Consider the following 27,835-nt stretch of genomic DNA (forward strand, 5'->3'; position numbering starts at 1 on the left):
AGCATTTTAAAGGACAAATTCTACAGTCCCTAGCTTCTGGTTCTTTCAACCCATTGGTATATATTATCCCGTAAGCCTGTGGTCGACCAGGACTGTGGTAGGCAGGAGGACTATGCGTTCTGCTTCTCCATCATGGAGAGTCTTCTGAGATCACTGCTAGGCAGTGGAGCGTTTGAGGACTCTGAAATGGGTTAAAACAGAGAACCAATTACGGGCCACCCAGGTCACACTATACTCAAGGCTGAGAGTTTACTCTTTCTTGTATTATCCATTCCCAAATATTTCACCAATATTTCCTAACAGTCTATTAGAGATTCTGCAATGAGATCCAACGACATCATTAAGTATTCCAATCATAACGTGACAATACAAAGGTACTCTGATGTTGATACAAATTTCATTCCATTATGCTATTCCCCAGGGAAGTTTTACAGATTAAATTCCCAAGGACATTAAAGTAAAATATCTTAAGTTAAAAAAAAAAACAAAAAAAACAAAAAAAACTCCAGTAATTGTCCTCAAATGTCTCATTTGGTTCTGTCTCAGTCAGGGAGTCCCTAACTGCCTAGGCCAGGAGAAGTTTCTTTCCACAATCTCAGGGATAGGAAAGGGTGAGGTTCCATCAGCACCTCCGAGACTCTTAATTCAAAGCCAAGTGTCTGATATTCTCCATTCTTCTACATCTAAATATTTTATTTTAGAAAATTCTAAATCTTCCCAAAATTGAAAGAATAGCTGCCACTATGCCCTTCTTTATATTCAGCAATTATTGTCATCTTTTAAGGTCACATTTACTTTTTCTTACTTTCTCTCTCACCACCTACACACAAACACACACACACACACACACACACACACACACATTCTCACACGCATGCACATAATTATAAAATTTTTACTGAACTACTTGAAAGTATTTAAAATATTATCAAAAGTATTTTGAAGGTAATATGGGATTATTGAATTCAATCATTATTATTCAATAATTATTCAGTAATTTCTGCGCATTTTGCTGTTCTGAAGTCTTCTCTATTTCTCAAGGTTTGAAGCCTTGCAGGCACCTATCTATAGAGGTGGGTCCTTTCAACATTTTTGGGTGGGGGTTCTGAGAATATAACCCGGGCCTCACCTGTGCTAGGCAAGCACTTTACCACTGAGCTATATCTGCAACCAGAAGAGGGTCTTTTGGAACTGAGGATGGAGGAGAACCTCCGCTCCTGTGGGCTGGCCTTGGCCAAGACAAAGGGAGAGAGACCAACTGGTCCATGCCTACTCACACTCTTTCCAAACCCTTCAGGGAGCTAAGTAACTGTTTCTTATCTAAGGCAGAGAGGGGTCAGCAGTATGGTGCTAACGGGCTCCCTCCACATGGTGGAATGGGGATATCAGGAGTGGTGACAAAATGCTCCTTCCTCATATACCCAAACTCCAGGGCACTTGTGTCAAGATCTCTTAAAAGCTCCCTAAGTGGGTTGGGCTCTGGGGCCACTCTAGGAGGGGCCTGTGAATTCCTGAGCTGACTGTTGAAGTACTATCTTCATTTCTCTAAGCAGCTATTCAGGAGTCCTCTTGTTTTCCCCTGGTTGGGTCAGGAGGGCAGATACAACACCCAGCACCCTCACTGGATCACCACCTCCTCCCCCACTATTTCTTAATAAACTCTACACATCAGCTGATAAGGGATGCCTGAGGAACTGGAAGTGCTGAAGGGTGGGAGTGCCATTTCTTGGTCCTATGCAATGTGTCTAGAAGCTCCTCTTCAGAACCTGGTGGATAATTGTTAACTGTTGAACTCAGCTTTGGGGCTGTGGGAGTTATTCTGAGAAAACAGGAGAAGTCCCATTCTACACATTTATCCATTAAGATTTGAACATCTGATTTACCAAGTCCTGTACTGTGGGTTGGGGTGATATGAGAATCGTGGAGGGTTTCTCTCTCCCCTCCTCCATAAGGAATATAAGAAACACAGATGCAAAAGTTATGGAGACCCAGAGAAAAAAAGTGAAGCTTCCCTGAGAGGTGAATTAGGTCTTGGAGGACAAGTGATTTTGATGAGGAAACAGTTACTGGAAAAGATGTAGCATGTGCGAAGGCATGGCCCCATGAAATCAGGTGCATATGTGTGTGTGGCAGGAGCATGTGGAACCTGTTCCTGTGGTGGTGAGAAAGGACTGGAGATGAAGATGGAAATTAAGGTTGGAACTAAACTGGAAAGAGCCTTGTGCTCCATAGTAAAGTTGGAACTCTCTGACAAATGATTTTCAGCAGAGGAATCAATAGGCTGAGTTTTAGAAAGTTTATACTGATGTTGCTGCTGGAAATGAGTCTGGAGGTAAGGACACAGTCTCAAGTCTTCATGGTGGTTGATGAGAGCCTGTACCAAGGAGTGGGAGAGGGTGGTGAGAGAATATGATTTAAAAGGTGCCTAGGATACAAAGCAAAATGGATTGGATTGGGTGACCAATTCAGTGTAGAGACCTAGAGACAGCTATGTATTTCCTGGCTGGAGTGACTGGGAGAGTGGTGTAACTTTAGCTAAAAAGAAGAGATGAGAGGGGAAAAAGCAAGAAAGGGAAGGAGGGAAGGAGTGAGGGAAGAAAGAGAGAGAAAACAAATTTTGTGGGTTCATCTGATTGGTTTTTTTCTTATGTTTCAGATACCTGTAGGTTGTGCTGATTTTGTACAAGTTAGAAAGTTTACTATAGACTGACAGATTGGTCTGATAGAAATACTTTTATTGGTATCCCCAAACATTCTGAGATCTGAGGATTGAATTCCCCTGGAATAAGAGTAAGTCAGTAAGGATATGGATAAGTTTGTGGAGATGATGTGTATTCATTGGGGGACTTACCCAAAATTCAATTTGACAACCGTTTATTGAAAACCAGCTATATGCCAGGCACCATGCTGGGTTGTGTACATCAACTGGAATTGGGCTTTGCTTTTATGGCTTCTCATAGTTGTTGGAGAAACAGAAGTGACCCTCCCCCACCATGTCTCTGCAACAGAAGAGACATGTTGAGGAAAAAATATGGGGTCAGGGATCCTGGGTTTAATTTAGTTTGGGCTGTGCTTCTACCTGGTTGTGTGATCTTCATCTGGTTTCTTCCCAACTTTCTGGTTCCCCATTTCTAGCTACAAAATTAGAGTTGTCTTAATTAAACTCTAAGTTTCAACTTTGATAATGGTAATTACAACTTTCTCTGTAAAAGTGCTGTAGGTGACCAAAGGAGAGACTTGTGGGGTGAATATTAGTGAGGCTTAGGGAAAGGGCAGGATTCCAGTAGAGGGAGGTGACAGGAGAGGCCTTCCAGGAGAAGGAATTGCAAAAGGGCTGAGCTAGGGAGTGGAGATGAGCATCTCCTGACTAGGTGCAGGGTCTGGAGGGCAACAGCAACAGGAAAGCCTGGAGAGGTAGGTAGGAGAGCTTTGAATGCCCTAGGAAAGATTTTATTTAAGGATGATGGAGCTTAGCAATGATCTCATGGTATAATCCACAGGGGATAGAGATCAAAAGATGGTGTGACAAGCATCGTTAAAGTGGCACAAAGCATCCCATGGCTCAGAGATGGGAAAGAACTGCTTTGACCAATTCAAATGGAGAGGGCATATTCATGCATAGAATGTTCATTCATTCTTTTCATGGGAAAGTGTGGGGAAACAAGGATGGCGGCCACCTTCCCCTGCCAAGGGTGGCTGATAAAACCCAAGATGCTGCAGAGAAGTTCTGTATGCCATAGCAGCTGGTGGTGCTCTGGTTGAAGGATAGCTCAGGAAACAGTGTGATCCTAGTGAAAGGCCCCTGTGGAGTTACATAGAGACAGCCAGACCTACAGTACCTCAACTCTCAGTATGGTTCCTGGACTAGTGGCATCAGTATCACCTGGAAATTTGTTACAAATGGAGAATCTCAGGCTACACCCAGACTCACTGAGTCAGAATATGAAATTTCATAAGATCCTCAGGTGATCCACAGGCACATTAAAGTTTGAGAAACCCTGTCTTGCTAAACCAAATTCCTCAACCCAGCTCCTTCTTTTTATTTCTTACTCAGAGGAAAGAGAAGTACCTCTTGAATTTTCTAGGGAACATGCTGGAGCTGGATCAGATGCCAGTTGGATCACCCATAGTTTCTTCCTCATTTGTTCATTTGTTCATTCAGTCAAATTATAATCTGCATATATTCTAATAGGCATTCTATCAGTGTCCTTGGTCATCCTGGACTTGACATTATGGTGTTACTTCTGGAAAGTTGGGAATGACTGGGGAACTGGAGTGCAAAATTCACTTACTTGGATAAATAGATGTTAGCACATGAGCAGGAGAGAAGTTATCCTCAAGTCAGGTAACTTATAATTTCAGACAGGTTGAAATCATGAAATGCAGTCCCACTAGAAGGAGGTCCATATCACGCCTATCATCCATGTGCTTCCCATTTGGCAGGCTACTGCAATAGTCCCAGCAGATTGATAGCAATTGAGAAATGTGCTCACTGAGAGCAGTACCTCCATGCTAGAGTTGAGTAATGGCAGGACCCATCAAAGCTGAAGCCCACTAAGGAAGCCTGGAGATGTGGTGGACCCTGGGTTGGGAGCAACTTATCACTAGATTAAAAAGAAAAAATCCAGCAGGGCAATTGTAACCAAGGAACCAAGGTGAAACCAAGGTGAGAGTCCAGCAGGGCTCTGGGCTCTGTGCAGACAGAGAGCATGGGTATTTGACAAAGAAGCTGCTGACTGTGGCTTGGCGTGGTTTAAATCTTCCCATTTCAATGCTCCTTCTTCCCCATGCAGAAGACTTGGATTCAGAGGCTGAGACAGCAGTTGGGGAGATGTGTGAACTCATCTGTGAGGAGTCAGGGAGGCCAGTTGCTGGGGCCCAGGGGCTGGAATGGATGTCCCCTTCACCTTGGAGTAGATAACAGAGGAGTCCTAGGAGGAAAGAACATTTGGGTGAAGACCAGAGCTGTTGGGCCCATGGGTGAGGCAACACAGGTCATGAGACTCACCTTATCCATGCTGAGGTTGTGTGCACAGGTCTCTGTGGAAAGAAGGGGAGTACTCAGCTATGGAGGCCCACTTGGGGCCCTCTCTGTGTCCCGTGCTGCAAGGCCAGTCCTTTCCATCCTAGGTCCTCTCCTGCCAGCAACTGCTCCACTCTGTCCTTAGCCCTGAAGTACTGACTAACCCTCTCCTCAAAATCATCTCACACTTTGTGTCCCACTCTGAGCTGCCAGAAGCTCTCAAAAGAAGGCCTTTACCTTTGATCTTATTAGTTCCTTGATCTTAGAGTCATGTTACCTATTATGGAGCATTGTCTGAAACATGCTTTAGAGAGAAGATTCTGAGTCCAGACTATATGGGACTGAGCCCTGGGTCTGCCCTGCCACCCCTGTGGTCTGGGCCAAGTCACTCAACTTCTCCTGCCTCAGTGACCATGTCTAGATGATGGGAATCAGCATATCATCTGCCTATAGGGTTATTGTAGAGATATACGCCTTTATACAATGCATGCATATATTGTGCATATGCTTTTATATGTATAATTTCTATCATCTATCATGTGTTGAGCAGTTTCTTTGTGCAAGTATACTGTAGTTCTGTCTTTCTATATCTATATATACTATAGGTACAGTTCTAAGGGATGTATATATAAGATACTTTTATATATATGATAAGTATATACATATATATAGATATAAACTATTTATTTTTATCCCAGTTCAAAGGAATATATCTATCTTAGATCTTAGATATATACCTTAGATCTTTTTTTTTTTTTTTTTTGGGTGCTGGGGATCGAACCCAGGGCCTTGTGCTTACAAGGCAAGCACTCTACCAACTGAGCTATCTTCCCAGCCCCCTTATATCTTAGATCTTATATATCTAAGATCTCTCTCTAATTACACAATATTTATTTATATCCCATTATAGCCCAGTTCTAAGGGATATATCTATATCTTAGATACGTTAGATGATTTATATATACACACATATATCTTAGATGTAACTTAGATTTTATATATGTCATATCTAAAAATAGAAATAAACATACATACATACATATAATATTTATTGGTACCCCTTTATAACCCAGTTCTAAGGAATATATGTATATGTGTATGTAAGATATACTACATCTAAGATATATATAATAAACACATGTATATGCATATATATGTATATATACATATATATATAAATTTATTTAATGCCTTTAGAACTGTATCTGGAACATAAGAACTGCTCAACATGTAAAAGATGTTAGAAATTACTATTACTGTTTTGTTATCTACATACTGGAGTGAAATATAATATTCTCCAGAAAGGGCTCTCTACTTCTGGCTGATTATTAGGCTCCCTAGAACTGCACTGAGTGTTTGGGTTCTGGAGACAGATTTTTGGGTGATTTACTAGTTGTATGACTTCAGGGAAGTCTTTTAAGCTCTCTATGCTTCAGTCTCTTTATTTGTAAAATGGGATAACAGTGATTACCTCAAAGAGGGTTGTAAGTTTGAATGGGTTAGTATGTGTTAAAGGAGTATTATTAAATACAACAAGCGGGGCACAAACTTGACCTTATACAAAGATATTAGCAAACAAGAGAAGGAAGTACATGGGTTAAATCACAGCACTTTTTATAAAGCAGAGTTAGAAAGAAAAGCCTGCCCCTAAGGACTTTGCTCTCCTTTCCTGTTCTTGGCAGGAGGAAGTCAGGCTTGGATCCCTCATTGTGGCCACCTACAGAGGTGAGAACACAGCCAGACCATAAGCACAGGGCCATGGTCACAGATGCTTCACACTCTGCTGATTTAATACCATTTCCACATCGACTTCTTCATGTAGTCCTCTCAACAACCCTATGAGATAGTAAAGTAGCTAGAACAATGTCCTCCAAAGATGTCCACACCCCAATCCCTAGACCTATGTTAAGTTACCTTAGATGAAAAAGAGGACTTTTCAGATGTGAAGGTTATGAATCTTGAGATTCTAGATAATCCAGTTGGGGGCAATAGAATAATGAATACTTAAAATCAGAGAGCCTTTCCCAGCTGTGGTCAGAGGGAGACCTGACTGTGGAATAATGGCTGGAGAGCTGCCACACTGCTGGCTTTGAAGATGGAAAAGGCGACATGAGCCAAGGAAAGTGGGTGGCCTCTAGAAGCTAGAGAAGTCAAGACACATTAATCTCTACAGTCTCCAGAAGGGTAAGAAGCCTTGCCCACACCTTAATTTTAGCCCCCTAAGACTTGTGTCAGATTTCTGACCTACAGAGCTATAAGATAATCATTTGAATTATTTAACTCTACCGAGTTTGTGGTAATTTGTCACAGCAGCAATAGAAAACTAATAGGAAGGTCCTATTGATTGAATATTTGTGTCCCTTTCCAAATTAATGTGTTGAAGCACTAATGCACATTGTGAAGAAGATGGGGCCTTTGGAATCATTAGGTCATGATGGGATTGGTGCCCTTAGAAAATGAGACACAAGAAAGATGATCTGTCTATCATGAGGGGATATAGCAAGAAAGCATCTGTTTGCAAACCAGGAAGAGGAAGAGGAGAAACTGACTATGTTGGCACCTCAATCTTGGACTTCCAGCCTCCAGAACTGTAAGCAACAAATGCCTGTTTTGTAAGCCAACCAGTCTATAGTATTCTGCTATAATAGCCTAAACTAAGAAAGATAGTCCTGTTCCATTTTACAGATGGGTTTACAGAGGGGTTAAGTGACCACCCAAGGTGATGATTTTATTTAGGTTACACTGAGGTATCCATTGAGAACAGAGAAAGTAGCACCATATGATGGGTTTGGATTAACCCCAAACAATATAGGCACAAGTAAAGAAGTCCCAGTGACCTAGTGTAAGGTGCAGCTGACTCTGTATCTGGTTGGCCCAGACCTTCTGCGGAGGAGATTGAGCAATAATAGGCTGTCAAAGTTGAAGGTTGACCAGAACAGATGCTTCCTCCGGTCTTACCTGAATGTTTGTTTTTCTTTTGGACGCACCACACTTCTGAGTAAACCACATCTTCTCCTCTAGAATTTACTTAGAAAAAAGTTGAAGTGTTAGAGGACGTGAAGGTACTTGCCTCTTGTTTGAGCAATTTCCTCCTCCCCCAGCCTGTTTATTCTCTGGAAGGACTAAACCTTCTGGGTCTGTGTGTAGTTCCTCCTCATCTCCAGTCCCAGATCTTTCCCACACCAACCCTTAGGCCCAGCCAAAGCAGGGTGCCGTTGGTCCTCACCATTCATGTATACTGGTTGCAGTTCTACCCATCCTGGTACATTGTGGTAAGTGGGATCTTGGGGGTTTGAGCCTGAAGAGCACCTGTAAGATACAGAAACACTGATGTTTCCCAGGAAGCTTGACAAAGTGGCTATGGTGATCACTCTCAGTGAGTTTTTACCACAGATTGGCAGTCAAGTCTGGAATCATAGAAAATATATAACAAATGGTCTGTGAGTATTATATTATGAATCATGAGAAATTAATACTATATGTTTTTCTAGACTTTGTGGCCACTGGATATATAATAGGCACCATGCTTAGAACAATATTAAATTAGTTCTATTTTATCCACATTCTACAGGTAAAAAAGAAAATGGAGGTTTTATAAGGTGAAATGACTTACCAAGATCATGTGACCAGAAAGGGGAAAACCCAAAATTCAAACCAGGTTCCAGAACCTCTACATTCAGAGAGATCAGTCTCAGAGAAATCAGCAATCAGAAAAGGTCTTAGGAACTCTGGATGGTTTAGATACTGCTACCACTGCTACATGGGCTTGCCCAGGGATAGTCCGTAAGCCATGGCATGGCTACTGAAGTCAGCCTTAAGGATCCAAACAACGGCCCCTTCTTGAGTTGTTAGAGTGATTGTATAAGGAAGTGAGTTGATAAATAAAAAGTAATTAATACTTGATGTGAGAAGAAGGCCTATACAGTTAAAATGATGGATGAGTAGGTCCTGGGAATTTGCCTTGAGATATCCCAACGGAATTGGCAACATGAAGTGGGTACCACCCATCTCAGCATCATACAGCAGAAACTGGGCTCTTGGTGATAATCAGGTTCAATTCCATTTTATACCCTGGGGGAATTTCATTAACTACATAGAAACACAGCCCAGGTCCTACCTGGAGGGGTCAGAGGCAGCCTGTTGCCCTGTAAAAGAAAGCACAGGGGTATTAGATTTAGGAAAAGGAGAACTTCTCAGGGGTCCCAGCCCCAGGAGACTTACTTAGAAATTACCAGGAGTTGCTGTCACTCAAGTCTGAATCCTTCTTTGCTATTCCCAAGGAAGGTGATATATTGGGCTAACGCTACTAAACTACTGACCCTGGCCTCCAAAGGGGTATGATTATAATGTGAAATAGGAGTCCACAAACAGAAGGCCTTTAACTTAGAGTTTTTAAAGAATGATCTTTTTTAAAAAAAATGGCAGGTAGTTTAATAGCTGCAGGCAGGAAAATAGACTTTATCATCTACAAAATTACTGTACATATAAAAAATCACTAAGTTACCAAATCCTATTTGGCCTCTGTTTTTGCCTCTGATTCTCAGAGTTGAAATCATCCTTTTCCCATTGCTTCGGGGTCTTCGTGGATACAGAGGGAGATACACTTCTGTTTATGAGGTTGGATAAGCTACCTCTCATCAAAGCTGGTTCTGCCAATAGGGCTGTTTCAGCAATTTCAGATTTGGTAAAGAGGGCTTTGAGGGACCCGATGGGAAAGGTGAAGGGTTGTGGGATGGGACAGGAGGAGCTTTTGAGAGCCTAGGATATGGTCCCGTAGTCAGTGTGGGCTTGAGAGAGATGAAGGGATGGATGGTGCAAAGGTGAGCCAGGGAGCTACCCACCTGCTTTCCTTGAGAACCAGGAGTGGAGCAGTAGTGCTGCGGCCACAAGGCTCACCCCACTCAGCAGCCCCCCAGTGATTCCCGAGGCCACAGGACCACTTCTGCTCTCCGTGAGCCCTGAGGGGGAGACACCATGTGTGAGCCCAAAGAGAAGCTTGTGGCCTTAAGCTGCTCTGACCCCTGAAGCTAATGCCTGGCCTGGGAGAGAGAATGAGCCTAAATGACCAGTTCCTGAGGTCAAGCAGGTGCTGGTGAGGCTCAGGACATGGCTCCTGTCTTGTGAGGTAGTTTGTTGCCATGCTAGAGGCAAGGGCTGAGCGTCAGGATGGAGAGTGGCCAGTGAGAGAAGAGCCAGCTGACGAACCCTATGTTCAGAGATGCTCTTTTTCCCCCCAAGTGCCATCACTTGAGAAACGCTTTGGAATGTAACAATTTACAGAGCTACCAGCTTAGCGTACTTGTACCTGAGAAGCACCCTCTTGGTAAAGCATGGCAAGAATGATCAGAGGGTCCTTGGAGGAAATTTTTGGCTCACATCTGTGGCTTGAGCATAAGAATCTTACCTGTGATGAAAAGTGTCACCGCCTCACTGCGCTGAGCCCCCAGGCCGTTGTCAGCCTCACAGGAGTAGTTTCCAGAATGTTCTGCAGTCAGGGAGAGGTGGAAAGATGCCCCTCCTCCAGAGGGAGCCAAGCTGTTCCCCAGGGTGACGTCCTCATGATAAAACCAGTACAGGATTGGGGAAGACCCTCTCAGGGCCTCACAGTGAAGCTCCACCTCATCCCCCACCACAGCCTGGGCCCTGGGAGTCCTGAGTGTGAGCACAGGGTGGGACACTGGAACTGAGATAAAACAAAATGCCCATAGAAGTTTCTTGCTTCTAACATTATTTGTAAGAAAGGGAAAAGTATAAGCAAATGAGTCAGATCTCAATCTCTGAAAATAGATTGAAACAAATGATAATTACTTTGATCTATAAATACCTTTTAATGTATAGAAATATTCAATAGAAAAATGTAAAAAGTGTACTAATTGATGAAAGCTTAAAATAGCCAGTAAATACAAAAAGACTTTGATCTTCATTATTAATTACATGGATGCAAATAAAAACAATCATAAAATACAATTCCTTTTCCTTCATATCTGATTGGCATAGCCTAAATGCCTACTGGGTATGGAAAAACCAGGTACCTTGTTATTTGACAGGTGAGAAGGCAAATTTGAGACACTTCTTGGACAATTTGGCATTATCTACCAAATTTAAAATACTTAAAAACTTGGACCCAGCAAATCTACTTCTAGGACCTTTAGGGATACTTACTCCATGCAGGTCAAAATTATTTGTACAAGGATTTCTACAATAGCTAAAGATCAGAAACAGTCTAGGAGACCAAGTAATGCAATAATGAAAGATATCCAAGATGTATAGATATATTTTAAGTGAAAAATGAAAGTTGGATAACTATATGTGTAATATGATCCTATTTTGATAAACAAATTCTATGCCTGAATGTTCATGGAATATTCATGATGAATACTCATGAAAGAGTTAAGAGGTGGTAATACTAGGAAGAGAAGTTAGAAAGAGATCTTTATGTTCACTTGTACATAGATGTTAGAAATGCAAATTAGTGCAACCACTCTGGAAAGCAGTGTGGAGATTCCTTAGAAAACTTGGAATGGAACCACCATTGGACCCAGTTATCCCACTCCTCAGTTTATATCCAAAGGACTTAAAATCAGCATACTACAGTGACACAGTGACATCAATGTTTACAGAGGCTAAATTCACAATAGCCAAGTTATGGAACCAACCTAGGTACCGTACAATAGATGAATGGATACAAAAGTGTGGTATATATACACAGAGGAATATTAGTCAGTCATAAAGAAGAATGAAATTTGCAGTTAAATGGATGGAACTAGAGAACATTATGCTAAGTGAAATAAGCTGGTTCCAAAAAATCAAAGACGAATGTCCTCTTTGATATGTGGATGCTAACCCTAACAAGGGAGGGAAAGATTAGAAGTTTCCTGGACTAGACAAAGGAGAATGAAGGGATGGGAGGGGGGATGGGAATAGAAAAGATAGTAGAACGAATCAGACATATCTTTTTTATCCTTATATATGAATACATGAACAATGTAACTCCACATCACGTATAACCACAACAATGGGATCCTAATTGGAACAAGTTATACTTATTCTATGTATGTATAATATGTCAAAATATATATATTTATTATACTTGATGGCAATGGTTCAAAGGACAGCTCAGAGAATAGACGAATTTAATTGATGGGGGCTATTTTCATTCATCCTGCTGTTCCTCCTCTGCCCCCGTCACCTGCGTCCTTCCTTTAAGGACCAAAGAGTGTCTCTCTTGAAAGTCTGTGCTAATGTTAGCATATGATTTTCTGGGGGGCGGCCATCAGGAATTGAACTCAGGGGCACTCAACCACTGAGCCACATCCCCAGCCCTATTTTGTATTTTATTTAGAGACAGGGTCTCACTGAGTTGCTTAGTGCCTCGTCATTGCTGAGGTTAGCTTTTTTCACAATCCTCCTGCCTCAGCCTCCCAAACTGCTGGGATTATAAGTGTGTGCCACAGTGCCTGGCAGCATATAATTTTAATAGGGAATGTGAATAAAATTTTTATTACTGGTAATGAAGTGAACTCAAGAATAGAGGCTCCTTGGAAGTCAATGAGCAAAGAACCCAGGTAAGGAATGGCCCAATATTTTGGGGAGCAGAAAATCCCATCCTCAGAATTCTTTGGTTTCTCTTTCATGTCATAATTTCAGGTCAGAATGTTGTCTATGTTCTAAAACTGTCTTCTCAGTATTTTCAATGAGGAGTATTGCTCACATTGAAGAAAAACTGTGCTGTCGGAAAAGTTGGGGTTCCTGAAACCATATCTCAGGAATAATCCCAGATATTCAAATAGGGGCTCTATAGAGGGGGAACTATGTTGGGAAGCCATACCAGAAAGCAGCCCTGAGGAGCCCCGCAGCTTCATTACTGCTAGAAGAGAAGGCAAAGACAGTTCTTGCTTGTGCTGCTGGTGGGCAGAGCCAGCTCACCTGTGACATTGAGAGTCACCACTTCACTGTGCTGGATCTCCAGGGCATTGTCAGCCACACAGGAGTAGTTTCCAGAATGTTCAGCTGTCAGAGAGAGGTTGAAGGATGCTCCTCCTCCAGAGGGGGCCGTGCTGCTCCCCAGGGTGATGTCCTCATGATAAAACTTGTACTGGATCGGGGGAGAACCTCTCAGGGCCTCGCAGTAAAGCTCAACCATGTCCCCTTCCACAGTCTGTTCTCTGGGAGCCCTGAGTGTGAGGACAGGGCGGGACACAGGGACTGAGGGAAGAAAAACAACCATTAGCTCTTTCTGGTTCAATATATTCACCTACACTAAAGACATTTCAAACAGGAAAACGCTTTTCTTAGTTTTTAATGACCTGTGACATAAAAAACCTGTGGAATCAGAACTCTTTTGCTGCTGCTAGTTGGAAGGGTCGACTTACTTGTGACACTAAGTGTCATTGTGTTACTGCGTTGGGTCTGCACACCATTGCTGGCCTCACAGAAATAGTTTCCAGAATGTTTTGCAGTCAGAGAGAATCTGAAGGACATTCCTCCTCCAGAGGGGGCCGTGCTGCTCCCCAGGGTGACGTCCTCATGATAAAAGTTGTACAGGATTGGGGGAGAGCCTCTCAGGGCCTCACAGTAAAGTTCAACCATGTCCCCTTCCACAGTCTGTTCTCTGGGAGCCCTGAGTGTGAGGACAGGGCGGGACACAGGAACTGAGGGAAGAAAAACATCCATTAGCTCTTTCTGGTTCAATATCGTCGTCCACAGAAAAATGATTTTCTTAGTTTTTAATGACCTGTGACATGAATCAGAACTCAACCTTTCATGCATTCTCAGAAACTTCTTCAGACCTCCCAAAACAATGACATCTGTGTAGTTATTATATATGGTTTGAGTACTTAGATATACAAACTCGAACATATTTGAGGAATCTGAAAACAGATTAAATTGACACCTAGGCATCTGACAAGTCAAAGATGATTGGGAGAAAAGAGAAATCAGTTCAATAAAAAACAAAGGAGAGGAGAGAGCTGTTGCATTGATAACCAGGGATGTAATTGAGTCTGGGCTGCTTCAGAAACAGCAGCCACAGAGAATGAGTATTGCAATGTATTTGCTCATTTTTATACTTATTCATCAAAATATAAGCAATATAAGCAATCCATAAGTCACAAGAACTGCTGTACATAAAGAATGTTCAATGGTGAGAAAGACTCAGACCCTTTTCTCAGAGCCTATAATCTAGAAGAAATGATAGGCAGCAATTAAACATAAACACAAATTTAGAGTTAAAACATTGATAATTGACACCAAAGATCAGGGTGCTAAGAAATGTCTGATACTGGGACTGGATTTAGTACCAATCAGCTGGGGAAAGCTTCCTCATGATGTTTGAAATTAACCATGGGAAGAGGGAGGAAAAGAGGGGATGGGCAGATAGACAGTATATGCCAAGGTCCTGAGTTGGGAAGATGATTGGCATAGGTGAGAGCAGCACTAAGAGAAGGCTGGAGAGCTAGGTGGGGCTTCCCAAGCTACGATGAGGATTTTGATCCTTCTTCTTTAAGCAATGGGATGAGAATTTTGACCTTATTATGCAAAAGGGACTGTAGTGGGGGCAGGAGTGAAATTGAAGGTAGTTAAATGTCACTGAAGTAGTTGAAATGATGATGGCTCTGACTAGGATAGTGGCAGTAGGGATAGAGAAGTTCCAGGAAATATTTAGGAATAAAATCAACAGGACTGACTATGAAGGGTAAGTGGGAGAAGAATCAAGGAACACTCCTCGTTTTCTGTCTTGTGTATTTGGATGAAGGAGGTGTGATGGAGCAGTGGATGGAGTAGGTTCAAGTGATGGTTTTCCTAGAGAAGAGAGAAATGTAGCATGTTCCTTTATAGGGAAGGACCCTATAAAGAGAGGTGCTAAGTGAGAAAGAGATAATTGGTTTCATGAATGAAATGAGAATGCATGAAAGGATGGAGTCTAGAGATCAAATGAAAATGTTCACTGACATAGGGAGAAGAATTTTCTCCACACCTTAGGGAAAGGAGGGATGGTTTGCTGGGTGGATAGAGAGACAAATACTCACCTTGATGGTAGGAATCAAGGGTGTTCTTGTCTGACAGATTAGGGAGGGAGTGGGGTGTTGTTGAACTGGGAGTTCTGTTGAGGTCTGAGAACGGTAGTGATAGAAGGAGTTGATAGAAGGATAGGAGGTCATGGTGAGATAATAAGTGCCTAAAATTGCCATTTTGGAGATGGAAGTGTGTGTATATGTGGGAGTGGATGACTGATGTGGGAGAAGGACAGGCCGCAGTGTTGGTAATAGACATAGACATAGACATGTGGTCATTAGAGTCATGAAATGAAGGTGGATGGAAATGGTCACTGTATCTAAATACATGGAGGTCTTCAGTGATCATGTGAGACAACCTGGTAGTTGAGTCATTTCTCAAATATAGCGATGATGGAGCAATAGATGGAGTCAGATCAAGTGGGTGGGACGAGGGGTCAGCTCATGACAAATGGGACTTGGTGATACTCCTGAATGGAATGCAGGAATGTCAAAAAGCAGGACTGCGGTTGGGAAATTTTCTAGCAAGTTCCTGAATGGGAGCCCAAGTTGCTCTGGCATAGGGGCAGGAGAAGCTAGGGAGAAATCTGTGAGTTTTCATAACAGTGGTTGCAGAGCATTGCTACTAAGGAAAAGCACAGCTAGAGAATGAAGGTGCAAATTCCTCAACATGAAAATCCAAAGTGCACCTGCCCTCCATGTAGCTGTGCAGACAGCAGGCCTGCCATGCAGCTCACAGTGGGTGGTTCTGTGGAGATGGAGCTCCAATCTTGCCTACTGGGGATGGTGGGGAGATGGTCTGTCCCTTTTGCTGCTGCTAGTTGGAAGGGTCAACTTACTTGTGACACTAAGTGTCATTGTGTCACTGCGTTGGGTCTGCACACCATTGCTGGCCTCACAGAAATAGTTTCCAGAATGTTCTGCAGTCAGAGAGACTCTGAAGGATGTTCCTCTTCTAGAGTGGGTCGTGCTGCTCTCCAGCATGACATCTTCATGATAAAACTTGTACAGGATTGGGGGAGAGCCTCTCAGGGTCTCACAGTGAAGTTCTATCACGTCCCCCACCACAGTCTGGGCTCTGGGAGACCTGCATGTCAGGATAGGGCGGGATACTGGAACTGAAGAGAGGAAACAAGTATACTGACATCAGTGTCTTTTTAAAAATTTAAAACTATTCCTAATTAAAAAAAATGTTTAGAGAATTATACAAATAAATATGAAATGTTCTATCATTTTTCTTATTTTCATTTTTCAGAAGTTTCCTCTGTTGAGTTTGTGGTAATAACTTTCTAAACCTTTTCTACATATGAATACTCTTGCTCATATCAACACAAATAAATATAAAATCACATTCAGCAGATCACAATACACACTGGTTTATAACATGCTTTTTCCCCTACCAATATTTCATGAGCATCTTTCTGTGCTATTACTGAAAAATCTGCAACATTCACTTTTAAAAGAACCAACTTTATTGAGGTATAATTTTTATATACAATAAAGTGGAACTCTTTTATGTATGTAAACTTTTGTACAAATATTACCTGTTTTGCCAACAGCAGAGGATTCCATTGTGTGGACTTACTATAATACACTTAAGCAATTCTCTCTGAATGAATGTCATAATTAAAATTTTTTTGAATAATACTGCATTAAATAATCCTGTAGATATATCATTGTGTATTTGTGCATGTATTTCTTAGGATAAATTCTTAGAAGTAGAGGTGAGGTGAGGTATATGAACAGTTTAAGTAATGATAAATTGTTCTTCAAAGAAGTTGGACCAATTAACACTTGCACTAATGGCAAAGAAGTTTTTCCACACCTTGATCAGTTAGGTTTGTATTTATTATTTATTTTCTTTCTGTAGTCAATCTACTTGAATAATTCACTCATTCTTTTCGATGTGATTCTATAGGTTATTAGTTGGTTTTCTATGAAACTTCACTAACCCATTAATGAATTATTCAAAATTTTCAGAAATGATTTATAAAATGGAAATTTTAAAATCTGTTATTAATTTAAAAAAATGTTTGCCCATTTTTAACTGACATATAGTAATTGTACATAAGTATGGGGTACAGTGATAGTTTGATAATGTATACAATGTATAATGATCAGATCTGGACAACTGACATGTTCATTACCTCAGACAATCATTTGTTTGGAAGCATCATTAATTTTTTAAAATTGTCAAGTTGATTCTTCATTGTTGCTCATTATGAAATAAAAATGATCACAAGAAAATAATTGTTCTTTTACTTCCTCTCCTGCTTCTGATTAGCTGATTTTTCATTACATTTTTTTACATTCTCAGTGTTTAATTTTCTATTCTTAAACCATAGTTTTCATAATTGGTTGGCCACTGTTTCTATATCTAAATATGTGATTTTCAACCTTGTTGGTACAATATTCTCACCTGAAAATATTGTTTCTGAAGCCTTATTTGAGAGATTCTGAATTTAATTTCTTTGTAGAGGAGCTTAATAATAGGTAGTTTTGCCAAGTCCCTGGGCGATTCTATGTACAGCCAGGGTTGGGAACCACTGATCTACATGGGTTCGGTCCTCATTTTTATATCCTGTTTCCCTCATTATGTATCTTTTATGTTGATTCACATCTTGGTGGTCTGAATTTTATCATGAGGTAATTTTTTTCCAAGAAGTTTTAATGTGCACTAAATTCCTTGAGTTTCTGCATTTTTGACAATGACTTTTCAATTTGATATAGAATTCTCAGTTCTCATCCCTCTCCTGGAGATCCAAGTCTGGACGCCATGGCTCTCTCTTTAGCATTGACTATTGTGCAAAGTCAAGGACCAACTTGATATTTTTCTGTCTGAGATGACTGCTTGTTTTTTCCAAAAACCCAATCTCTCTCTCTCTACCCTCTTCTTTCCCCTCTGCTCTCTTCTTTCTCTCTTACACACACACACACACACACACACACACACACACACACACACAATTTTGAAGTCTGATAACCTCATTAAGATAATCTTATGATGTACATAAGATGTACATATAATATGTAACAGATGATGTACGTATTTTCTTCATTTTACAGAATTTTCAAAATTACATCGTTGAGGTTTTTTTCTCTAGTTTTTTTTTTCTAACAGAGACATTTTTCTTTGCATTATGTATTGTTGTTATTTTGTATGTATTGTATTGCATTATGTATTCTTCTTCATAAAACTATTGTCATCTTTCTTTCCCATTAAAAATTTTTTAGGGGCTGGGGAGATAGCTCAGTCGGTAGAGTGCTTGCCTTGTAAGCACAAGGCCCTGGGTTCAATGCCCAGCACCCCCCAAAATTTTTTTTGTTTAGTTTTAATTGACACATAATAATCATATCTATATATGGGGCATTGTGTGATATTTTGATATATGTATATAATGTGTGATGATCAGATCAGGATAATGAGTTTATACATTACCTCAAAAACTTATTATTTCTTTGTGTTGGGAACATCAAAATCTTCTCTACTAGCTATTTTGAAGTAGGCAATTAGTTGTTGTCAGTCATAGTTACCCTAGCAGTGTGCCACAGAATATTAGGAATATTCCCCCCGTCCAACTGCACCCCTGTGCCTACTAAACCTCTTCTCCCCCACCACTTCCCAGGCTCTGGTAATCACTATTCTATTCTTCTATAAGACCAGTTTTTTTTTTTTTTTTTTTTTTTAGCTTCCACATATAAATGATAATATGCAGTGTTTGTCTTTCTATGCCTGACTTAATTTGCTTAACAAAATGCCCTCTATTTATCTATTTTTGCTTTTTTGCTTCTGTGTTTCAGGTCTCACACCCCCAAATGAGATTTTTCTTTTGAAGTGATCAAGAGAATAAAGGAAATAATCAAGATAATAAGAATTGACCTGAAGAATGGGAGAAGATATTTGTAAACTATTCATCTGACCAGAAATTAAAAGGCAGAATTAGAAAGGGAATTCAACAGAAGAAAATAAATACTCAAATTAAAAACAGAAAATGGTATGAAAAGACATTTTTCAAAAGAAGATAAAAAAATGGCTAATAGATATATGGAAAAATGCTCAATATCACTAATCATTAAGGACATGCAAATCAAAACAGAATGGCTTACCAAAAAGACAAAAAATAACATGCTGGTGAGGAAGTAGAGAAAAGGAAATTCTCATGTACTGTTGCTGGAAATGTAAATTATTAATGCAATCTTTAAGGCAAACCATACAGAGGTTCCTTAAAAAACTAGAAATAGAACTACCATATGATCCAGCAATCCCACTGTTGGGTATATACCCAAAGAAATGGAAATCAGTATGTCCAAGAGACTTCCCTTTATAATTTCAAATGCATCTATGCAAAGATTCCTACATTGGACTCTTTTTTTCTCTTGTAACTCATCCTTCAATGAATAAAGTTATAGTCAGAGTCTGGCATTCGCTTGAGAATACTGCCTGTGTACATGTTTCCGTGTCCTCAGGTCTATTGGTAGATTTTCAGAAATTTATTTATCAGACCACATTCCCACAAAGTCTATCTGTGTCCTGTTTGGGTCCTTTGAACAAAGCAGATTATTCTACCAAAGGTCTGCCTGGCTCACAGTGAAGTTTCTCAGCTCACAGACAATTTTTTGCTAATTCAGGTTTATTTCTGTTCAGTTGCTATTATATGAAGTTTCAAAGATAGCGTTTTCTCCTTGCTCTCCTCTTCCTTATCTCACCTCAGAACCCTGTTGTTCTTTGAGTTCCAAATGCCCAGTGCCACACATTGTTAGGCATAGGGAGGTAGGGAAGACCTATACTGATGAGGTGCTGTTGTCTTGAAGCACCTGTTGGCATTGAGGGAGACAGACAAGGACCAGGAAGTTAAGAGGTTTTTGATATTGTTAAATGTGAGTAGATAATAAAACCTTGTAATGGGGTAGAGGGTACGTTAAGGCTGGGGGTCTGGCTTTGGAGTCCAGGTCTCAGGACATTTAAGAGTCTTATGTAATCTATTTACCCAAGAATCTATATTGCAGCATGTCTTCCTTTGGTTATTCTTGATTCCCATAACCTGAAATAATTGCTCCCCCACGTCTGAATATTCCCAGTCTGTAGCAATGAACTCTACGTGGACTTGTGTTCCTAAGATAAGACCACTGGCCATTCCAGTCATTTGCCTACACCAGACCAAATTTTCATCACTCTGATTAATTTCTACTTCCAAAAGTCCTGAAGCTATCTCCTCTCACTCTCCCCTTTGATGGATGTCCAGACTGTCAAGATCACGCTGCCCCCTGCATTTCCCAGTAAGGGAGTCTGGTGATCGTGCGTAGGGCTTTGACAAGAGCTTCTCAGCCCTCTTCTTTTCCTCCAGGGATTCATGAATGACTGGCCTTTGGATTCCTGTTCCAACTCAAATCATAGAATTCTGGGGCTAGATGGGGTCCTAATTATTGTCCTACCTAACTTTCAAAATCAAGTGAAAAGAGTGAGTCAAAGAAAGTTTAAACATTTTGCACAAATCATGAATCAGTCATTTTCATGACCGGAGCTAGAACTCAGGTCTGACATATAGTTATACCAGACAACCCAAGCAGGGTGTTTTTCATGGATATTGGCTCATAGCCCCTGCTATTTGTATAATTCTCTAAAAAGCTATTTTCTTAATTATGTGCCATGTAGTCCACATTACTAACTTGGCCATAATTTGTTGAACTAGCAATGAACAGTTCGATTAAGAACAGTCCATGTACAGGATTTCCAGTGGCCTAGGATAGGCTTAGAGGCTAGGCTACCCAACTAGTTAGACTAGTTAAGACCATGTCTAGCAGTGAATCTGCAGAAGCCTGGGTTTGTAGGTTTTGGGGCAAGCAGAAGCTTTGAGTCAATCAAAGTCATGGGGTAGGGAAACAGGAGTGAAGATCACTTAGGATGAGAAAAAAATGAAGAATAGAAAATGAAAATAGTAGGGGTCCTAGGAATAGAGAGCAATGGAAGCTTCCAGTTCAGTGAGTATCAATATAACCTGTTTCTGAGAAGTACATTCTATTCTGAGGGACCTCTCAGTTCTTCCATTAATCTGTCTATGTGGTCTTTCTTGTTTCCCTTATTCCTTGGATATCTTTACAACAAATCCTCACCTACCTGAGACACCAGCAGCTTCTGTTTTCTTTTGATATAAAATAGTCTGACATAAAAGACTCAAGATTTTTCTCTTATATCATTCTGCTTCTCTAAAAAGAAAAATGTACTTTCACCCAAGTGTAAACAGAGGCAAATTTTCCTTTCCAAATAACACCTTCTTGATGGTCACATGGGGAACTAGGAGTTTATACTTACGATGTGTATACTTTTCTGAATGTATGTGATACTTCACTAAAAGTTAAAAATGTAGTGCAATTACATTTATACTTATTTTATAAAGATGAGAGAAAACCCCAGAAAACCCAGGATCAGTTTCCTGGGAAGCCATTCTCTCCTTTCCTTTCACATTCAGTCCTCTCCAAACCTACAGGGAGAGCTATAGCTGCTTGAGACTTCTTTGGAGAAATTGTGGTGTTGCCCAGTATTTGCCCTTATGACTGTGCTTGCAGCTCAATTGTATGTGTTAATGGAGAAACAGGTGAAGCATCTGTCCATCAGATGAAGAAAAATTGACTTGGGGACTGAATGTAGAGGGCGCAAAGAGATGATTTGTGAAAATAATGTTTGACAAAAGCTGGGGGAGTCTCTGAGTTGTCATAGGGGTCAGGCTGAGCCAGGGCTGGATGAGCCCTGAGGCCTGGGTTTGCTGAGAAGAGAGTCAAGAAGGGTGCTAGGCTGATTGTGATAGGAAACTGGAAGGTTTGCGCAGACTTGTGAAGGGGACTGTGAAAGAGAGATCTGATCAGGGATGGGCTGAGCAGGAACTCAGGGCTTACCCAAGACGGACAGGCTCACTGCTTCGCTGCGCTGGGAGCTGGAGAAGCTGTTTTCCGCCGTGCAGTAGTACTTCCCAGAATGCTCTGCGGTCACAGAGAAGCCAAAGGATGCTCCTCCTGCAGAGGGGGTTGAGCTGCTCCCCAGGGGGATGTACTCATGATAAAACTTGTACAGGATGGGGGGAGAACCTCTCTGGACTTCACAGTGAAGTGTCACCCAGGTTCCTTCAAGAACCTGGCCCTTAGGAGTGCTGAGGGTGAGGATAGGCCGAGACACAGGGGCTGAGGGAGAGAAAATGAGCCAACAGTTACTTCTGCCTCTTAACTGTAGATTTCCATTATGGCCAGAGCAAATGCCCAGACTCTAGTCTCTACTGGCCCTCAGGGTGTTTCAGCAACCTCCCTCACCATCTCTCCCCATCTTTCCCTGTCCTCCATGCTGGTCTTCTCCAGTCTACTCCTTTTCCATCAGATCCCTGGTCTCTTCCCTCCCAGCTCCCCATATCAGGTGACCTGACCCCCTTTTGCAGAGATGAAGCCCTCAGGAACAAGTTTCTTATCTTGCTGCCACCAGACCCACATCTTTACCCCTATCAGCTCTCAGGTCCTCCCCTCTGCCCTGTGACCTTGGAAGAGTTACTCCTTGGGTCAATCCAAGTAACAACAGAGAGAGATTCTCTAGAGAGGAAGTTTATGTGGGACTAGCAGAGTACTGCAAGGGGGATACAGGCTCAGTAAACTATGGACATAGCCTGAGGCAAAGGGGAGAGGGGCCTTTAAGTCAGTCTGTGGTTCTTGTTATTGGGCATGCATGCATAAGTTTCCTTCTTGTAATCTGGCTTTGTTTATTTTACCTAGGGCTTGACAAAAGTGACTCCATTTTGATTCTGACACCTGTCACACTTGCCTTTCCAAGGTGGATTCTCCTCAGTTTCTTGACCCCTATGCCCACCTGCCTCTATCCTGGATGTAAATTCTCTTCCTGTATCAGCTTATTCCAAACATGATTTGGATTTGTTTAATCTTGTTTAATCCTCTCCATGTAAGAAAAACAACAAAACAACATAATAGCAACCATGCTTGCATTTAATGTTTTCTCTCTCCTCTTTTCTGTGGACAGACTTCTACTGGTTCCACTTTTGTACCTTGAACTCATTTCTTGTTTATTACCACTGGTGTTTACCTCAAATCTACTAAAGTTTGGTTTTCATGTTTGTGAATATAATGATGATCTTCATAATAACAAAAGATACTTGCTATTATGATAGAGTTCTTTTAACTATAAGCCTGGCATATATATGTATTTGTTATATATAATATATAGATTTTTACATGTGTGAAGACATGAATCATGAAAACAATTCCCTGAGGTAAGTTCTATAGTTGTTCTTATTTTACAGATGAGAACACTAAGGCTAAAAGAGATGGTCATACAGGTGATAAGTGGTGAGGCAACACTCAAACCCTGGTATTCTGGTTATAGTCTGTGTTCTGCTAAATAGGACTCTGGCTAAATTCAGTGCCTGAGATTGGGTTCTTATCCTCCATCATCTCTCAGCTTGGCCTCATCTGAATTGGCTCCACTATCTTTTTCTTTAAAGCAGTTCTTTTTTTAGTTTCTGAGTGTACACACTCCTAGCATCTCTTCTCTCAGCTGTGGTCCTTTTTGGTGTCCTTTCTCCTCAGCTGAGACTGGCCTGGGGAGTCTGTTCAACAGTACATTCTCTTCTTGGGTTTTTGTATTTACTCCTGGTTGGTTCCTAAACTGGCTGTTCTGCAATTCATTATTCATACTACAGCTGGAGTGATTTTCTCCAGCATTAAAACTCTTCATGGATCCCAGATGACTCTTTTGAATAAAGCCCAAGACTTTATTAATGTCTAAGGTGAGGCTGGCCAAACCTGCCTCCCCATCCTCATCCTGCCTCTCCCAACCTTTACTCTCTACTTCGGCCAGTGTGACCCAACCTCTTGCCCATTCTTTGACTATTTCCTCCCTCACACATCTGGGTTCTTTATCACATGCCTTTACACAGCTTGTTTCTTCTCCCACCCTTCCTTTCTTTTCCTAAAATGTTCTCTTTTATCCTTAGGTCTCAACTCACACATAAGGTGTTTTCAAATTGCCCATAATTCTCCTAAGAAAAGTCTGCTCATCTCCCAAGTCAGACTGATGAGCCCTCCCATTTGCTTCTGCAACCTCCAGGTATTTCTATCCCTCGGTTGGCATCTGTCCTATGACTCATCTGCATCTGCTGTAGACCCCAAGATGAGTCCATGTGGTCCAGTTTGATGTATCTTTAGATGTCAGTACAACATTAGGTGAACAGATGGGCCACCATATAGCACTTTAAACATCTCTAAATGCATTTCATAATGATATCACTGTCTCCAATTTCCTTGTCTGAATGTCAGGGACCCAGCTCCTTTATCTCTTCCATGTGAGCTCTCTCTAGAGGGTTTCCTGGTCCTTTCTTTCATAATGTGCACATCTATCAGGTGAGGGACTAGATTCTGCCTTTTCTTCCAGAATGGGTCTGTTGTATTAGAGGAGGTCAAACTGAGGCTGATTCTAGACTTAACCAAAAGTGGACTGTCTGCCACCAGTACAGGTCCAAATCAGACTGTTTTCCTAAAAATGGGGCCTGGAATTTGGTCATGTGAACGGCACAAAACTGAGATTCAAGTCTTAACAGAACCCATTCAAGCTATATGACAACTGCCTTTAAGAGCCTTGAGGGCATTAGACCAAAAAGCAAAGGTCAAGCTGTCTGGGAACCTGCTTCCAGACCCTTTCTCTTCTGTGCCTCCTCACACCAATGCCCAATCAACTCTTAAAAACCCTCCAACCAGAGGGACATATTGGACTAACATTGGTCCTGCTGTCTATGTCTTATGTTGCTTGATACACTGTTTTAACAAATGTCTGATAGTAAAGGAACAAGAGATACCTCTGTGCTCTGGAAACTGACGTTATAGCTACTGAGCACAACTTTCTGATTTTCCTCCCTGAGGATCCACAGGAAAAGTAGAGAGAAAGGGAAAATTTTGGGTTTCTCCTGGTTGGGGGCCAGGAGAGAGAAAACTGCTGTGACACATTCAGAGGTGTGGTGGCATCTGGGCTGCCAAGGAGCAGGATGGAGAGCCAGGGAGTGGAGAGTACATTAGGTTTTCCCAGGTAAGAAGCAGAGGATGCTGGGAGGTGGGAGCACATGTCTGAAGGGGTCAGGGAGAGAGGGGTGGGTTAATGGAGGAAACCAAGGCTTACTGATGATGGACAGCCTCACAGCCTCGCTGCGCTGGGGGCCGTAGCCATTGTCAGCAGTGCAGTAATAGTTCCCAGAATGCTCTGCGGGCAGAGAGATGCTGGCAGACCTCTCCTTCCATGGTCTGGCTCCTATCTCCTGAAGTAATACATTCTCGTGAAAAAAACTGATACCAGATCCGGGGAGAACCGCTCTGAACTTCACAGCGAAATGTCACCTGGGCTCCCTTACGAGCTTGACCCCTAGCAGGACTGAGGGTAAGGACAGGCCGAGACACAGGGGCTGAGGGAGAGAGAATGAGCCAACAGTTACTTCTGTCCCTTAACTGTAGATTTCCATCTGTGGCCAGAGCAAATGCCCAGACCCTAGTCTCTACTGGCCCTCAGGGTGGTCCAGCAACCTACTTGGCCTCTCTTACCAACTCTCCCCTGTCCTCCATGCTGGTCTTCTCCAGCCTATTCCTTTCCCTTCAGACCCCTGGCCTCTTCCCTCCCTGCTCCCCTTGTCAGGTGACCTGACCCTTTTCACAGAGGAGATGATGCCCTTGGGGCCACTCACTAGGGTTGGCCTCAGGGCTCTGACCTTGACCATTTTCCCTTCCAGATTCACATTACTCTTGGACCTTCTCTCTCTGCTCATACCCTCTTCCTGTGTCCATTCTGACCATCTCTTAGTCCCTGAAGATTCTTAAATCAAGGGACCTTGTCAAGAGAAGGTGCCCTAGACCAGTACTGATTCTAACATTCTAATTGTTTTAATTTTCATTCTTAAGAGACATTTCACTTAAACTGCAAAGGAATTTGTAAATATGAAGGATATGGACATATTCCTAATTACTGAAAGTTTTCCTTAATCTCTATTTCTAAGAGTTTCCAAAAGTTCCCACCGCCCTCAGTCCCTTCTTCTGTCCTTAACTCTTCCCTGCTACACTCTCACTAACTCCTGGCAGGTTATTCAGAGCATTGGTTGTCAATGGCCCCTCCCACCCGACTGCCTGTGGTCTTCACAGAGGAGTCCTGTGTTCAGTTTGATAATCCAGTCTTCGATGACACTCAGCAGAACTCACCCTTCCGTGGCTCGATGGTACCAGTTGGCTGGTAAAACTTCTGTGACTGTTATTGACTTCACAGTAATAGTCCCCAGCATCACTGGCTTTCACCATGGGGATCCTGAATTCTGCTTCCGAGGCTACGTGAATCTTTGTTCCCTTCCTCTGCTTGACTCTTTTATACCAGGAGAATGTGATGGGCCCTGGGAGCCTGTCTACTGAGCAGATTAGCTTCAGCTTCTGTCCTTCAAACACGGATTCTAAGGCTGGTACAGTGTTTATCTGGACATTGGCAACAACTCCAAAATAAATAAATAAATAAATAAAAACATATGTGAGCCTCTTAGCAGTGGGGTGCTCATGGGTAGAGAAGAATCACAGAATGGAAAGGGTAAAATCTGCTGCTTTCCTACATAAGGTTAGCCCGAGGTAGGGTTACCCTGTCCTTGGGAAGAAGGGGACAGTTGGAGAGACTGTGGTCCCCGCTTGGCCAGGGAGGCCATCTACTTCCTAATGTTCTTGTGGAGAGTCCAGACCAGGAATAGAGGTAACCCTGTTCACCCTGCTCTCATGTCCACTCACACCTTGATAGAACATGGCCAGTCATCCAGAGGTGACATCTGGTGCCCAAACAGCTGAATGAAATGATGAGGGTGTGCAGGGGGCAGGGAGACTTGGCATCAAAGGGGATTGTCCTGGGGATTCAGTGACAGCAGCAGCTAATTGGAAATGAGACATTATGGACATATTCAGTAAGTTTGCCCTTGAGCAAACCCTTTTTAGCCTTTCTAGCATGTCAGATATGTGGACATAGGAGGTGGGACCAGGACAGTCCCATCAAGCAGGCTAATCTGTGATGGGCATGGCTTTTGGTAATGATATTAGTTTAGGACAGTGCTTTTGAGTTATCCTAAGGTCTTGAAGAACAAAGAAAGATAATTGAACAGTTGGAGAGAAGAACCTGAGGATGGGGGAGAAACTTTGCTAGAAATTACTGTGCCTTAAGTATTGGATAATACCCTCTCCACCTTCTCTGAATTGTTCATCCTTCAACTAGTGACCCAAGAAACTCCTGTTTTCTGTAACTGCAATATTAATAGAATTTATTCAGTTTACAAGAAAATGTCATAGAACTTTCATTTTGTGTTTTTTAGGAACAGGAGTAAATTTATGGGAAATGCTGTTACTTTCATTCCCTGCTCACTCAGGGAAGTGGGCACCTCAGACCATGTGTCCCTTCCTAATACTTAAATATATTTCCATAAGACAGACCCAAGTTAATGAAGGGGAAGCATTTGGTCATTAGTTAAGAGTCATGCTTGAAAACCTATACAATTTTAGTAAACTTAGGAAAAAGTGAGAATGGGCATACCACTATTCCTAGGGACATCAAATTGGAACGGGTTATTCCCCAACATTTTGTCCCTGGATTTTCTTGTTCTTAAGCACTCTGCTCCAGCATCTAGTATTCTAAGGTCTGTCCATCTGGCTGGGCAGAGACCAGTCAGCCCAGCCATAGCTTATGGCTATAGACTAGCAGGAAATAAAGGACATCAGGGAAGACAGCTTTAAGAGAAAGAGAGTTGTACCTAAA

At 41.8% G+C, this 27,835-nt stretch overlaps 1 protein-coding gene across 1 annotated transcript; it reads right to left on the reverse strand.

The window, feature by feature from the left end:
- Window positions 1–2,734: 2,734 nt before the first annotated feature.
- LOC306665068 (Fc receptor-like protein 5) lies at window positions 2,735–26,355 on the reverse strand (the record flags this gene model as incomplete). The annotated part of the gene is made up of 13 exons (XM_079146311.1): window positions 2,735–4,931; window positions 5,009–5,040; window positions 7,982–8,050; window positions 8,250–8,332; window positions 9,141–9,168; window positions 9,865–9,981; window positions 10,428–10,706; window positions 12,950–13,228; window positions 13,396–13,674; window positions 15,876–16,154; window positions 21,928–22,209; window positions 25,196–25,403; window positions 26,260–26,355. 13 exons carry the CDS (start codon window positions 26,353–26,355, stop codon window positions 4,842–4,844), a joined length of 2,121 nt encoding a protein of 706 aa, XP_079002437.1. The 3' UTR covers window positions 2,735–4,841.
- Window positions 26,356–27,835: the final 1,480 nt, after the last annotated feature.

Source organism: Sciurus vulgaris (assembly GCF_902686455.1).
Source record: "Sciurus vulgaris genome assembly, chromosome: 1".
Classification (NCBI taxonomy): Eukaryota; Metazoa; Chordata; class Mammalia; order Rodentia; family Sciuridae; genus Sciurus; species Sciurus vulgaris.